Genomic DNA, 14367 nt, shown 5'->3' with positions numbered 1-14367 from the left:
ATGACTAACTTAATGTGTCAAATAACTTATTGCTTGCGTGTGCTTTCGTAATCAGGCTTGAAGCGGCACATCGTGGTCGTCATGCTACGCGAGAAAACTCATTCCGTCACCATCCACGGTCACCACATTGTGATGGAAATGGCGATACCGCCGGCTAGGCTGGCTCCGACCACAGAATGCCATGAACAGACTTTTGTATCGGACTGCAAGGTCCAACCAATTTCTGAACAAACTTTATTGGAAAGAAAGGTCTGGTAAATACTGCAATTTACTGATGGTGAGCTACCATTTTCTTTTGAAAATACAGCAGATGTTTGTTACAATAGACTGCAACAACCCAGCGAAAAAGGTCTGTTGTACCCAAAGTCTGTTGCATGCAAAATCACGGTCACATTATGTCGTGAAATGGTGAAACTTTGCATATACAAGTGGCTAGCCCATAAGCGAACAATTGCAAGAACGATAAAAAAACATTGAAACGGAAACAAATAGCTACAGACAAACGGCTTTCGATGGTGATCGTGCAACCACGTGGCACGGCATCTTCCCGGCCCATTTTCCGGATGCAGGTAGCTGAAGAAAGGCAGAGCATACATGTGCCTGCACAACGGCCAGCACTACGACGGAGAGCCAGCCCAAGCTGCCACGCCCGGCCCGAGTGCGTCGCCGATGACAACCAATGGCTACAGTTTGTTCACACACCACCGTGGCCAGAAGAATAAACCAATGTCTTCATTTTATTTTTCATGACAAGTGACGACCACTATCAGATCTAGGCACGAACAAGAGCGCCTCGGGTCTTGCTGCCGCTGCACTGCATGAGAGATGGATCGTGCATCTTGCGCTCTGGACGCTGTGAATACCAGCATATTTTTTGTGTGAATTGATGCAACGAGAAATAAAGCATTATTAAAATAGTGCATTTTGCGATTGATGGCAGTTCTTTTTTGAAGCTCCAAGTCTGGCTAGGCCTAGTGGCACCCTAGGCGCTTGCTTGGCACCGAGCCGCCACCAGTGGGTAGCGGTGGTCTTCTCGTACTGTCCAGACGAAAACTCTTCGCTGGCAGGACGTAGCACGACACGCCATTGCGGGAAGCTTGCCCCAAGTGCATTCTTTGAAATTGCATTTTCACAAATTCCGCAAGAGGCCAAAAATCACTGTGTACGGCGCGCTGCCGCACCCATTAGTTGCATGCATTGCACTGGCGTGCGGATGGATTGCTGCAGCCAAGTACGTTGTATTTGTGCTATATCGACAAAATTTTTCCCAAAAATTTGCCTGTTCCGCCCGTTAGTCCATTTAGCCGGGCCCCTAAAAAGCGGAATTGGTAGCGTCGATAATATAGGCAGACCAAACTAAGTGAGAAGAATAGTGTGTTATATCCGAAACTATGATGTATGTGGATCCATTGTAACAGGCGTGAATTGTATTCCTGGGGCAGGCCAAAAATAGGAGTTTTCGACAGGGGATGACACATGTCAGATGCGTTCACTGTACCATAAGTGCCATTGGAGTCCACTGTGGTCGCTATTGGGGTCGAACCAAGTACGAGTTACCCAGTGAAGGTTGATTTCGGGACTGATATACCAGAAGTTTGTCCCATAGAAATGTATGGGGGCTGGCTCGTACCTTCGGTCGGGATAAAATTAACCGGAGTCATTAAGTGTAGTCATAGTCACATAGTGTAGTCACATAGTCATGTAGTAGGAATTTCTAGCAGGCAGTGCCATCTCTTGTTATAAGTGCTGCTTTCATGAAGTGATGGCGCTGGGCTATGGATTACAATGTAAAGAGGAGCACATGCCGAGAAACAAGGGGAGACAGGAGGCTGTCCAGACAAACGTGACAGACATGAAGTGATGGTGTCAGTTTTCATACTGTCCATCTATTTTATTCCTACCGCTATTTATAGCGTTGCCCAAATAAATTTTTCATGATAACCGCGTCTCTGAAACCCACAAACCTGAAAAGCAGGACTGTTTTGTTGCCCTGTCTAGAGGTGGTTTAACTTTGTCCTTACCATATTTCATCGTGGTTGCTCAATGCCATTTACGCGGTGCAAAGATTGCACTTTGGATTTTACATTTACTTTGTTATGTAAAATAATTCATTATAATGGTGCTCGTTATATCGAGGTCCGACTACCCACAATTTCCACGGTGACTGAATGACAGCAGCTGAAAACTTATTTTCTAGTAACCTCATTATAAAATTAGCTGCTAGAGTCAATATTCAACAAGTTCAGTCCATAAAAAAATTGAAACAGTTTTTGACAGCCTGTTTTGTTTAACTCCTTTTTTTTATTCTTGACAATACCCATAATGTTGTCATCTCAAATATTACACATATGCCTTCATTACACAAGATTTGAAGTTTGACGGTGACCTGTTGGGTTGAGCAGGCAGGTTGCGAAAGTAATACAAATGTATATCACCCAATGGCAGATTACACTCCTTTGCATGCCAATTTCTGTCCACTGAACATTTTGTTTCATCACATTTCTTGCATCTTCGGAGTTGTTAAAAGCGTACAGTCAAATCTCGTCACTATGAATCCCCCATTAACGAATTTCTCAAATTTACGAATATTTTAGAAACCCCTGCCAGATTGCTTATACCTTCAATGTAAAAATATTTCAGGACTACGACTTTGGATACAGTGCATATTTCAGAATAATGCACATAGTTCATTTTCCCGTTTATAACTGAGGAACATCAGTATTACGAATTTGGCTAAAACTAACAGCGCCACAATTCTTGCGTGAAACAGAAACAGCGAGTGCAGTAGCTATCATCATTGCCATGTCAAGTACCAACTGCTTCATCACAAATTTCACCAAGAACTTCACAACAAAGGCTTGGTGAGATCCAACGATGAATGCAGCTAGCGAAGGCGTCAAGAAGCGAAAGCAGTTTTCACTGCAGGACAAATTGGATGTATTGCAGGAAATCGACGCAGGGAAAAAGCAAATCGACGTGTGCAGACAGCGTGACATTGCCGTATCGACCGAGGTGACCATTTTGAAAGACCGAGACAAGTTGCCAAGCTTCACCGGGAATCGCAACTCGCTCCTACGAGGAAACGGGTGCGACTGGGAAACTTTCAAAATGTGGACCAAGCTGTTCTCATGTTGTTCAGATGCCAGACTGCAAAACGTTCCTGTGTTTTGGCCCAATGCTGTAAGAAAAATCTCACAAATTTTCCAATGCACTTGAAATAACTGCGTTCGATGCCATCCCGGGTTGGCTTTTTCGTTTCCGCCAAAGGAACAGAATAAGCTGGCAGGTAGTCCCGGGTGAGGAAACGGCTGCTGACAGAGAAGGCGTGGATGCCTGGCGCCAGGCACGTACCCAGGATTCTTTTTCGGGGGAGGGGGGGGGGGGCAACCCAAGGTAACTCTTTTTATGCAAATGAGGGGGGGGAGGGAAGCGGCTTTACTAGTAAAAATGTGAATAATGCCCACCATTTGCCATAAAGACGCGTAACCCCACAAAAGCAAAATAGAAATAAGGTGTACGTCACAGGTACTCCTCTGAGATACACCTTTACTTGGCAAACAAGGGGCCCTATAATGTAAAACTATTCCAATGTGTTTTTTATTCCAATTTCCTCACGTCAAATTTGCGTAACCAGCGACGCAAGGATCGGGCGGTCACACGCAGGGTTGTCTAAACGGACCAATCAAACGCTCTCCTCATTCATAGGAGGTCACTTTTGTTTTTTTGAAAAACGAATAACATTGCCTACACTGAGCGGCTTGTCTTGTCTAATTGGCTGACAAGAGGCGAGGAGCACGCTCAAGTGGAGAGGGATTCGATGGGGTCGAGCCATTGCACTGAAAATCGATAAGCGGATCAAGAGGGTGGTGCTGGCGTCTGCGGTTGGTCCGCTTTCCCTTACTTAGCTTGCGGCGGCTCGTCGAAAATCGCGGCGGCATGCAACTGAAGCTTAAGAATGACGCTGAAATGAATCCTCAGCAAAGCAAATGTTGCAAATGTTGACCGACGACGAGGTCGTAAACGTGCCGAAAGTGCTCGAAAACGTTACAGGGCGACGCAAAAAGTTTTATTATACGCAATTAAACCCATGCTCTCTGGAAGGTGCGAGTCGCCAGTGCCTGAGCGATCGGGGGCAGCCATCTTTTATTCCTTTCGGCATGTTAACGCATCTTTATCGCATACACGTCACTTTGAGGCGGCGAGTTTTTGCGGTTTTGTGACGTCGCGCGACAGACAGTGGTACAAAAAAGATTTTGACCAATCGTGGAGGGCTGATTTCAGAATTGGAATAAAAAAGTTTGGAATAGTTTTATGTTATAGCACCCAAGAAATCACATCAAATGGACTCGTGCATGACAGAAGCGCAGGAAGAATGCTGCCAAGAACAAGTAAACAAGCAAAATTATAAAATAAAGGTTTCTAGTAGCATTTTCTGAATTAGCCCTGGAAGAATTATACAGAAATATATATGTTTGCGGAACAATAACAGTTCTTTTGGATCCCTCGTTTACTACTCTACAAAGTGCCAAAACCGACCTGTGTTGCTATTTGGGAAGTTGTGTAACGATGCGTGGTCACCAGTCCCGTACAACCGCGTAGAGCGCAGGAAGCTATGGTTCTAGACGCATTGCGCCTACTGCGGAAGGTTAGAAAAACACTCACATTAGCAGTGCAAAGAACTGGCTACGTCAGGTGGCTCCACTGATAACTGTGGAAGCGCGATTCAAGACACACAGAATCATTCCCCACTTCCGGCGGCATTTTCTTTACTTCCGTTTTAAATAAAGAGATGTTGATTGCTTAATTTCTGTACTCCTTGCGGCACTTCTTTCCAGTTGCCAATTTTGCATAAAAAGTGCTTTACAATTAGGGAAAAGCCAGACGAGGTAATGGGTGACAATCATATTGCTGATGGTTTTAACGGTTATTGCAGGGTCTGATTATGAATGCTGTTTCGCATTATTTTATTTTGCACCTTATCTAACCCATATCGTGGGTATATGCTTCCGAGGATCTGCCAGCGTCGTGGCGAGCAGTCACTCGAGGAAATAATGAAGCAGAAGGAAAAGTTTAACGCAACTGGCATTTTCTCCGGCCGCAACTGACTGGGTACTGGTACTGACTGGGTAGCTGGTACCCAGACCAACTGGCTATGAAGCGAATCCCTTTCCTGGTCCCTGAATCAGTCTAAACAAAGGTTGAACTAACAAAGCAACAGCGATGCGCGTGATCGTTGAATAGATGGTGGCAGCTGAACTCATCTCGAGTTAATCGCGCGGGCACCGAATCGACGAGAAAACTGGCCTTCACACCCCAGGAGATGCCGATAACTACCGCCATCCAAAAGGAGTGAACAAATTGGCAACCATTCCACTCTGTGAAAATGGAATGGCAGCGAGAGCTGACAACAGTCAAAGCTCTCAAACGAAAAGAAGGTGTTTCACCTCCACCGCGGGTTGTCCCGACAGTAGTGCAATGCCGGGCCGACCCGCCGAGTAGGTGAAGCAGGCGTTAAGCACTCCCCGTACGTAGGCCGATCCCGAAGATAGTGTGATGCCGGGCCAACCGGCAGCGGAGGTGAAGCAGGCGTTGAGCACTCCCCATATGTGGGCCCATCCCGAAGATTTAGAAGGGCGTGTTACACGTTCCCGAACCCACAGGCGTATGTGCCACTGAGCTTGGTCCCTTTTTGCACTATCACCAGGATCGGCCCACATTATGATTTTTTCTGTTGATGGATGGCAAAAAAACAATAGGTTCATCATACACAGCTCGCGCTGTAAAAGGCAGAAAAATGTTGACCGCCGAATAGATTGATTGGTCGGCGCTTTAGGAATGTGTGTGAGGAGTGGTGGTGTAGGCAGGGTGGGGGTGGGGGCGAGTATGCTGCTTAATTTGGAGGGGGGGCACGTGCCTGCCTGGCGCAATGATAATTTTCTACAGGTGGCTGAATCATACCCTGAAGACGATATTTTCAACGCGGATGAGACCATGTTTTTATCAGCTCCTGCCAGACCGGACGATGGTCTTCAAAGGGCCACAGTGCAAAGGAAGAAAGAAGCTGCATCTTCGCGTGACAGTCCTGCTCTGCTACAATCTAATAGGCATGAAGAAAATTAAACCATTCGTCATCGGCAAGTACATGAAGCCTCGCTGCATGAAAAACGGCATGTCATTACCGTACGACTACTGCGCCAACAAACGAGCCTGGATGACCAGAGAACTCTTTTCCGAGTGGCTCATCAAACTCAATGACCAAATCAGGAGGGACGACGGAAGAATTCTACTGGTTGTCGACAACTGCTCAGCCCACATTGTGAATGTTTGCTTGACACACGTTCGCTTGGAGTTTCTGCCGCCGAAAACCACGTCCTTGCTGCAACCCCTAGACCAGGGCATTATAAAGAGCGTGAAAGCAGAATTTCGTAAGCGCCTGGTGCAGGGGTTGATTTTCAACCTCTGCCTAAAGCAGCCAACTGTAATCAATATTTGTCAGGCAGCAGAAGTGCTCACAGGAGCTTGGTGGAACTTGAAGGCATCCACCATTAGCAACTGCTGACGAAAAGCAGGGCTTGTCAAAGCGCCTGTGCAGCTTGATGATGACCTGGAGGTGACCGACAACAACCCAGGAGACCTGTGGACAGAGGCTGCAGAGCTGCTGCCCGCCGTCTCTTCCTTCGACGACTATGTGGAGAGCGATAGGGCAGCACTAACAGCAGTGGATCTGACAACCGAAGAGATTGTTAACTGTGTTCACGACGTCTCCAGTGATGATGACGACCCAAAGGAAGATGAATGAGGGTCATCGAACACAGAAGATGAGATCGTGTCGAACATTGATGTTTTCGTGTAGATGAACAAAGTCCGCACTTTCATCGCTCGATGCAATGACATGCCTGATGAGGTATTGCGCAAAGGGGAAGATGTAGACTCAATCCTAATCGGTCGTGCGTGCTGCACGCGCCAGAAGGAAATCGTCGATTTCTTCAAATAAAGCAGCTTTGAAGTGAGTGAAACATTTTTATTTGAGAGTATGCTTGTCTGCACACGCGTCTACTGCCAAGGTACGTCATTTTCATTCCTAGGTTTGTCCATTGGCTAATAACTGCAAGTTTTTCATTACAACAATATTTCAAAATAACGAATGATTTTCGGCGGTCCCACGTGATTTGTTATGTTGAGATTTGACTGTACTGCTGCAGTAGAACAAATTATAAATTTTTCATTCCTCGGTGAGTTTTGTCCAGTTTACAAAATGTGGACTCCATGCGTGAGCATCAGATATGAGAAAAACAATGCCCAGCACGCATTGAGCCACTTGAAAAATATGTGCAATGTAAAACATTGTCAGAAACAACGAAAGAAGTGAAGCCGCTACATGACAAAATACAGACATTGAGAGCAAACACCCTAACGTCTACCCTCCATTTCATTTCGCTAAAGGACTTTACATACATTTTACATACTGAGAGCACAGGTCTGATACAAAGTTTCGCGAGATGTACACAATTTCTAAACACTTTCTAAACACATTCCTCCCGATAAGTTCTCTCCTGCTGTTAATGTGCTATCTTGACGTGCGCAATTGTACATGGAGCACTTGAAGGGGTCATGGGTGATGATAACCTCCTGTATAAGAACACTATTCGTAATAAAGCCAATGCTCAATCATTTTTAACAAACCGAAGTGTTAAATGTTAACACATTAAATCTACATCGCCAAAATTAGACAGACGGAAAAGAGACCAGACGATGCTAGTGCCAACTATAGACAGACATTATGAATAGACATTAGTGCTAATTATTATTGCCAACCTAAGCTAATCAACTTGCTCAGTTTATCCTTTCTGTAAGGCATCTAATCTCTCTCTAATGGAATCCAGAATGTTCAATTCAATTATAGGGTTTTACGTGCCAAAACCACTTTCTGATTATGAGGCACGCCGTAGTGGGGGACTCCGGAAATTTCGACCACCTGGGGTTCTTTAACGTGCACCTAAACCTAAGTACACGGGTGTTTTTGCATTTTGACCCCACCGAAATGCGGCCACCGTGGCCGGGATCCGATCCCGTGACCTCGTGCTCAGCAGCCGAACACCATAGCCACTGAGAAACCACAGCGGGTCGAATCCAAAATGTCATTAACTCTTTTACAGTTTATGATGGGCACACACTTGTGTTTTTTTCTGCAACATGTGTTACCGCTTGCTATGCTATCATTTTTTGAAGCAAAGCGTTCTTAGAGAGCCCTCCCAGACTTTGCTTATCGTGGCTGTTGGGCGCAGTAGTCTTGTAAAATGGCTCAGACACAGAGAGGTGTGGTGGCGCCCCAGCGCTGTCAACGACAAAGATTGCCCGAGAGTGATGAGGAGAGTGAAGACGGACAGTCTCCGGTTCTCATGTGCATGCATCCTGTCCTCTTCCCCAGCTCGGTCACTCTGAACGCAAACGATGCAACTGCAGGAGGAGGAGAAACTGGAGCCCGTATTTGTTTTCCTAATCACTCTCGAGAAATCTTTCTCGTCGTTGCCATCACTGGGGCGGCACCGCAAAAAAGAAAAAGAAAAGTTGCGATGGTGGGATCGGACCTTATACTTAACAGTTAGGTGGCCAATCACACGCATACTTCTCTCGTGCCAATACCAAGTAGCTCTTCAAGACTATTGGCACGTGCGTCCTGTGGTATAGCGTGTGCGCACGAGAACTGCTTTTCTAAAGTTCGCTTCACGTGCCGCACAGACTCGTGTAAGGGCTCCACTTCATTTCCCACAATTTTGACGAGGTGCAGCCCTTACACGCCACCAAATCTTTTGGTCAACATGGCACTGGCGCAGCAGCAACTTGTGCACTCCCTGGATGTACCATCGCATCAGAGGTCAATGTGCAGCTCTAGCCATCTAGTAGCTGCATGTAGAAATATGCAGCCCGCAGCCCCGAATGAGACTGCTTTTCCATTGGAATTCTTTTCCCCCACATTCTGGGCTGCCAAGTGGGGTGTGCGGCCCTTACACGAGTCTATACGGTAGATACAAAAATATGTGTTCGATGCGTTTCATTAATTTTTTTCACGGCCACCATACTTATCGAGTCTCGTGTTTCCCCTGGCCTTTAAGGGATAATAAATGATGACGACGAGATTCAAGGTAACTCATTTTGTTCCGAGCCTTTCTAGCTTGCCTACGAGGCTGTCCACGTCCACTCACCGTCGGCCCAGAGGGGATGTCCCCTTGCGCAGAAGGCTGCTGGTGCCCCCGATCGGAGTTGCGGGACATCCCTCCGACACCACATCGTCGTTCTCCACAGCAGCTGGCGTGGCTCGCCCCGATGGCGTCGATGCACGACTCCCATTGGTCAGCTGCGCACACCACCGTCTCTCTGAAGGGCAACCCTGGCGTAACTCCGTTAATTCGACTTTTCGCTTAATTCGAACGCATTAAAAGGTCCCAGTGAGAAACCGCACCGTGCTATGGAAGAAAAACTTGTTTGACCTTGAAAGAAAGCCACTTTGGCTAATTTGATCCCCCACCAAACCCCCTCCCCTTCTTTGTGTGCACAACAGTTAATAAATGACACACTCCGTGAAGATGAAATGGCAGCGAAAGCTGACAACAGTCAAAGCTCTCAAGCGAAAAGCAAACTGCTTTCACTGTCATTCGATCTTCACAGAGTGGAATGGTCGCCATTTCTGGCATTGCGAGTCTGGCACTGTTCCTCGTTCGGAGGTGCCCGGGCTCTCGATTGTCATTTTCGTTCAGCATCGCGGGAACGTTCTTTGTCGGTAGTCATTTTGCGCCGGTGCCATTAACATTCTCGTTGCTGTACCCTGCGGCGCTCCTCGTACGCATGGTGTTCTTCGGGTGTACGAACTAATCGTGTCTACCCAATCAACACGCAGCTGTTTTTAGCGCCGATACCTCTTCTACTTATATACTGTGATAACACTGACGTCACACTATTGTTCACGATGAGCGTTCTAATTTGTTCCACATTTTGACATCTGCGCCACCGCACTGCACCCGTACAGGTTCGTTAGAAATCACTAAATCCATTTCCATTGCCGGACGCCAAAAAAACTATGGAAGGGCAGTCATATACAGCTTTCGCTGTAAAAAAAAATAAGTATATGAGTTGCATTATTCTATAAAACACACTGATGAAAAATCCTGAAACAAAAAAGAAATGTGACTTATACACCAGAAAATACGGTACTTTTGCATCCCCAAAACTTCTGTTATTTATTTTACATTAAAGATGTGCGCAAGGTGACTGCTGCTTCGCTTTGCCGTGGTTATTGCGGCATGTGGAGTTTTATTGCGGCAGGTTGCCCATTGTTTCTCTCACAGAGAAGCAAAATGATAAAAAAACAGAAGGATTTGCTTACAATAAAGAAATCCCATTTGCACACAATGTGCAGGTTTGGCTTGTGATGCATAGCCCGATCGAAACTGGTCGCTCCCTGCTCGCTTTGCATCACTCCCTATGACTGATGTGTAATGTGATGAAAGAGAGAAATCTATTTCTGCATAAACTAATGTTAACTCGCTTCTTACGTGAAGAATTTTGCACATTCCTTTACACAGTATACACCCGTGTAAGAGCCACACTCCCAGCTTGGCAACCCAAAATTTGGAGAAAAAGAAAGATATAACTGAGAAGCAATCGCGTTCGGTGTGCTGATGCAGTGCTTATGCACCTCTCATGGAAGAAGGATGACCTCCGACGTTGGGGGTGTGGCCACGACCGGCTCCTCTGTATTCCTTTGTGGTAGCGCACAAGTCGCATGGTGTGAACGAATGAATGATTATATTCATTATGAAATAGATGGTGTCTACTTATGTGGTGGTGGGCGATCACTCAATATTATGGCAGATTTCTTACTCGTAGTCGTAAAAATTAGACCAAATGACCCAGTCCCAGCAAGGGCTACACCTAGTCAGAATCTCGAAAATAAAGCGTGACCCTTACACGGGTACATACAGTAGCTGAAGTATCCCAAATTTTAACTGGCCAAAACTGTGTTCACCTCTGAACTGCCTATTTCCTTCAGAAGCTGATATGAGATTCAATTGCTTTGATAATTGCATGTTTTCAAATGAGCACCTACTAATTTGCACTAATTAACCAGGTATTGTGCACAGGCCGCAACGAAGGTGTGTTCCTATGCAATGCAACAGTTATTTTTCACGCTGGCGTGTACACGTTATGCTTAAAGGGACACTAAAGGTTACCAGAAACTCAAGTTAAAGTGGTAGAGCAATGTTCTAGAACGTCTAAGGCGTCAATTTAATCGCGAACAGAGCTTTAGTAACCGAGAAATTGAGGTAAATGCATGACACTATTTGAGACCCCCCAGCGACATTCCGGTACTAGCCCGATGACGAAAGGACTCCTCATAATTTGTGTTACTAATACTCAACTACTCGTATTAAAAATATCATTTCATTCGATTATAAGACGGAAAAAAATGCTACTTGTCTACGTCTATTCGACTCTAAGAAAAAATAACATTTTGACGTTACCCTTCAGTAATATGGGTGTTCGAAAGGTTTCGTTTTCGCTCGACTCTGCGCGCTCGACTCTGCGCCGCGCACGCTTTGGAGTTTCAGTACTTTCGTTATCGCGTCGTGCTGTGAGGGTTCTGCTGGCTCGCGAAACTCATTTGGAACAAGCAGCGAGAATGCCACGTCCATGTGATGTCGTGGGAAGCCCTCGTTGCTTTCCCGCTCCGGAGAGCCGCCGTCGTAGTACGCAACGACGCCGGCAGTGCGAGCCCTCAGCAGCAGGTCGCGCTCGTCGGTGCTCAAATCGCTGAAGTTGAGCCCACCATCGCGAGCCAATCTGTCGGTGTCAGGGTCCATTGCGACGAGCGTCGAAGTTTGCGCCATAGAATGAAGTACCAGCTTATGGGCATCTTGCGCTGGAGTTTGAGGTATAGTAGCGGCGCCTGGTGGCGGTGCGGGAAACGACATCTGGGTCGCGCCAGTTTGGGTCGTATTGAGCCCTGGCTGTGGCGAAGCATGTTTCTAGGCCGAGTTTTGCGTGGATTCGCACTTTTTTATGCCCTGTTGCGAGTGCGAAAAGGCTCGTCACTTCTCACAGATCACGCCGACCACGCTGCGAGCTCGCCGCAGCCTATAGTTTAACGAAAACAGACTCTCCGTGTGCCGTGGGACGTAATGTGGGACGTAATTCGTTTCTCCTTCCGCTAGCCACCATACTCCCGCTTTCGCTCTGCTGTCGGCTCTGTCTTGCCTCTGTTTCTGGCCGCGCGTTTGCGTTTTGCGCAGAAAAGCCGTAGCGCCGTCTGCGGACGCCGTTCTACTCACCGTTGGCGCAACGTCACTATGAGACCATGATGTCAGTACTCCTCGATCGGAGGGCGGGCGATTTGAACTGCGCTAGCGGTACGCGGACGCTTCAGAACGCATTTTCTCTTAAAATAAGTCTCTCCTTGGCACAAAACAAGCGTTTCGAGGCTTCTGTGATGGTATTTCAACAGTCCATGTTGACTTAATAGTAACCTTTAGTGTCCCTTTAAACAGAACGATTTACCGACGTTACTTAGGAGCACCTGCAACTCCGATGTTCTGATTTTCGCCACTGTACCATGCGTGTTGGCCTCACATTGTGCACCACGTGTATCCAATAAAACAGCCGCACTCAGAAGGATTGAGTGCTGTGGAGACATTTGCACCACAAACTGCGTTACCATGCCGGCAAACTGCCTGGAAATCACCGAAGCCGTTTACTGCAAATGTGGTACATGCAACAGGTTCACATTCTCTTTCATGTTTAAAACAGCTCCAAAAAACACGGACAAGGGAGGACACAGGACGAGCGCTGACTGCCAACAACACCTTTATTGGAGCCTGCGCAAATATATACAGTTTGCAACAGGCATAAAGAGAGTGAAAGAAGGGGAGGGAAGGAGAGTCATCGCCGGTCAACTACTGCTGCGCATGCGTCAATGACATTAAACAAAATAAAAGAAACCATAACATGGAAGACACAGGCCAAACTGCTTAACTTCTAAGGAACTGAAGTTCTTTATCGCAAAGTGCAATAGAAGGGGAACTAACACAGGTGGCTCCTAACTGACACATTGAAAATGCCTCAAAGATTTCTCTGGCCATCTGATTGCTGTACCTTTTCAACACACGTGTGTGGTCAAGGAGTGGAGTACAGCCACACTTGGCACAATGAACAGCCAGATTGCTGCCAGTCTTAATCTTGACACGGTGAGCATGCTCACGCAAACGTTCATTGATACAGCGTCCTGTTTGCCCTATGTAAGTGCAGCCACAAGAGGTGGGAATGGAATACACTACATTGGTACTGCAATCTACAGGCTTGGCGACATGTTGCTTATTTAAATATGAATATGAATATAAGAGTTTCTCACTATATTACCTAGAAGGAAATGTGGTGCTGCTGCACTGTGGTATACATGCGAATGCTGGTATATTGTGAATTCCGACTGGCACTGTTCTCAGAGGACTAGGACATATTGAAGGCAAGCACTGCTTCGTCTGTCACAATAATTAATCTTCCACTAAGACAGCTTGTAAAAAGCTGTTTTAGCTTTATTATTACACAAGAACAAGTTTTGTTTAAATATGAGAACTTGTTTTTGAACGTACATTTATATGTAATGTAAGAAGTTTCAGCAGGCCACTGAGGGCAGACGACAAGATTCGCGCACACTTTGGAACAGTTTGTTGTCTGTTGTTGCTTTTCTTCATACAGTTAAGCATTGTAAGCGAGTAAACATCATTGGAAGACTTGTTACAATTGCACGAAAACCTTTTATGAAGTTTTTTTACTTTAAGAACACGCTATCTGTGTCGTCATATCCACGTTTTAGACAAAACCTCTTTCAACACCAGTCAACACAAGCCTCATAGACACAGTCACCAATTGATTTTTTGGACTCCAAAAATTCGGACATGCTCGATTATTCGGTCTGCCTCGCGGCACCACCATTCTCCCCATAGACCATAATGTATAACAACTGCTGAAAGTTTTCAGACACCTTGCAACCTTTTGCCTGATTTTTCGGACACTCCTTGAGCCAACTCGATTGAGAGCACCGTGCACCGACTCTGACCGGTGCATGGTTTGACTTGCTGAACGCCATTTTTGTTTTGAACCGAGCCTCCTTGTTGCCCCACGGAGTGGCGCTACTGCAAATCCTCGCTCATCATCATCGTTTCTGCCTTGTTCATGGCTACAGCAGTTCCGGTCTCAGCTTAGTAAGCCATGTCAAGACAATCCAGCAGCTGATTTGCTTCTTTCTTCGTGCTCGACGCTGCGAGTAGGCCATGTTTTTCGTTTCTGCGACTGGTGTCGGCGTGACGGCGTGGTGGT

At 46.4% G+C, this 14367-nt stretch overlaps 1 protein-coding gene across 7 annotated transcripts in view; it reads right to left on the bottom strand.

The window, feature by feature from the left end:
* Nucleotides 1-14367, bottom strand: part of LOC126519697 (USP6 N-terminal-like protein) — a 242522-nt gene that overhangs the window by 51014 nt on the left and 177141 nt on the right. For all 7 annotated transcript variants that reach the window (XM_072285058.1, XM_050169056.2, XM_055065370.1 and 4 more), the window contains one exon: nt 9204-9355. In XM_072285058.1, coding sequence (XP_072141159.1) covers nt 9204-9355 — 152 coding nt within the window. The remainder of the gene's footprint in view (nt 1-9203; nt 9356-14367) is intronic.

Source organism: Dermacentor andersoni, chromosome 10 (genome assembly GCF_023375885.2).
Source record: "Dermacentor andersoni chromosome 10, qqDerAnde1_hic_scaffold, whole genome shotgun sequence".
NCBI classification, from domain to species: domain Eukaryota; kingdom Metazoa; phylum Arthropoda; class Arachnida; order Ixodida; family Ixodidae; genus Dermacentor; species Dermacentor andersoni.
The sequence above is the reverse complement of the archived record's forward strand: the minus strand, read 5'-3'. Positions and strand labels throughout refer to the sequence as shown.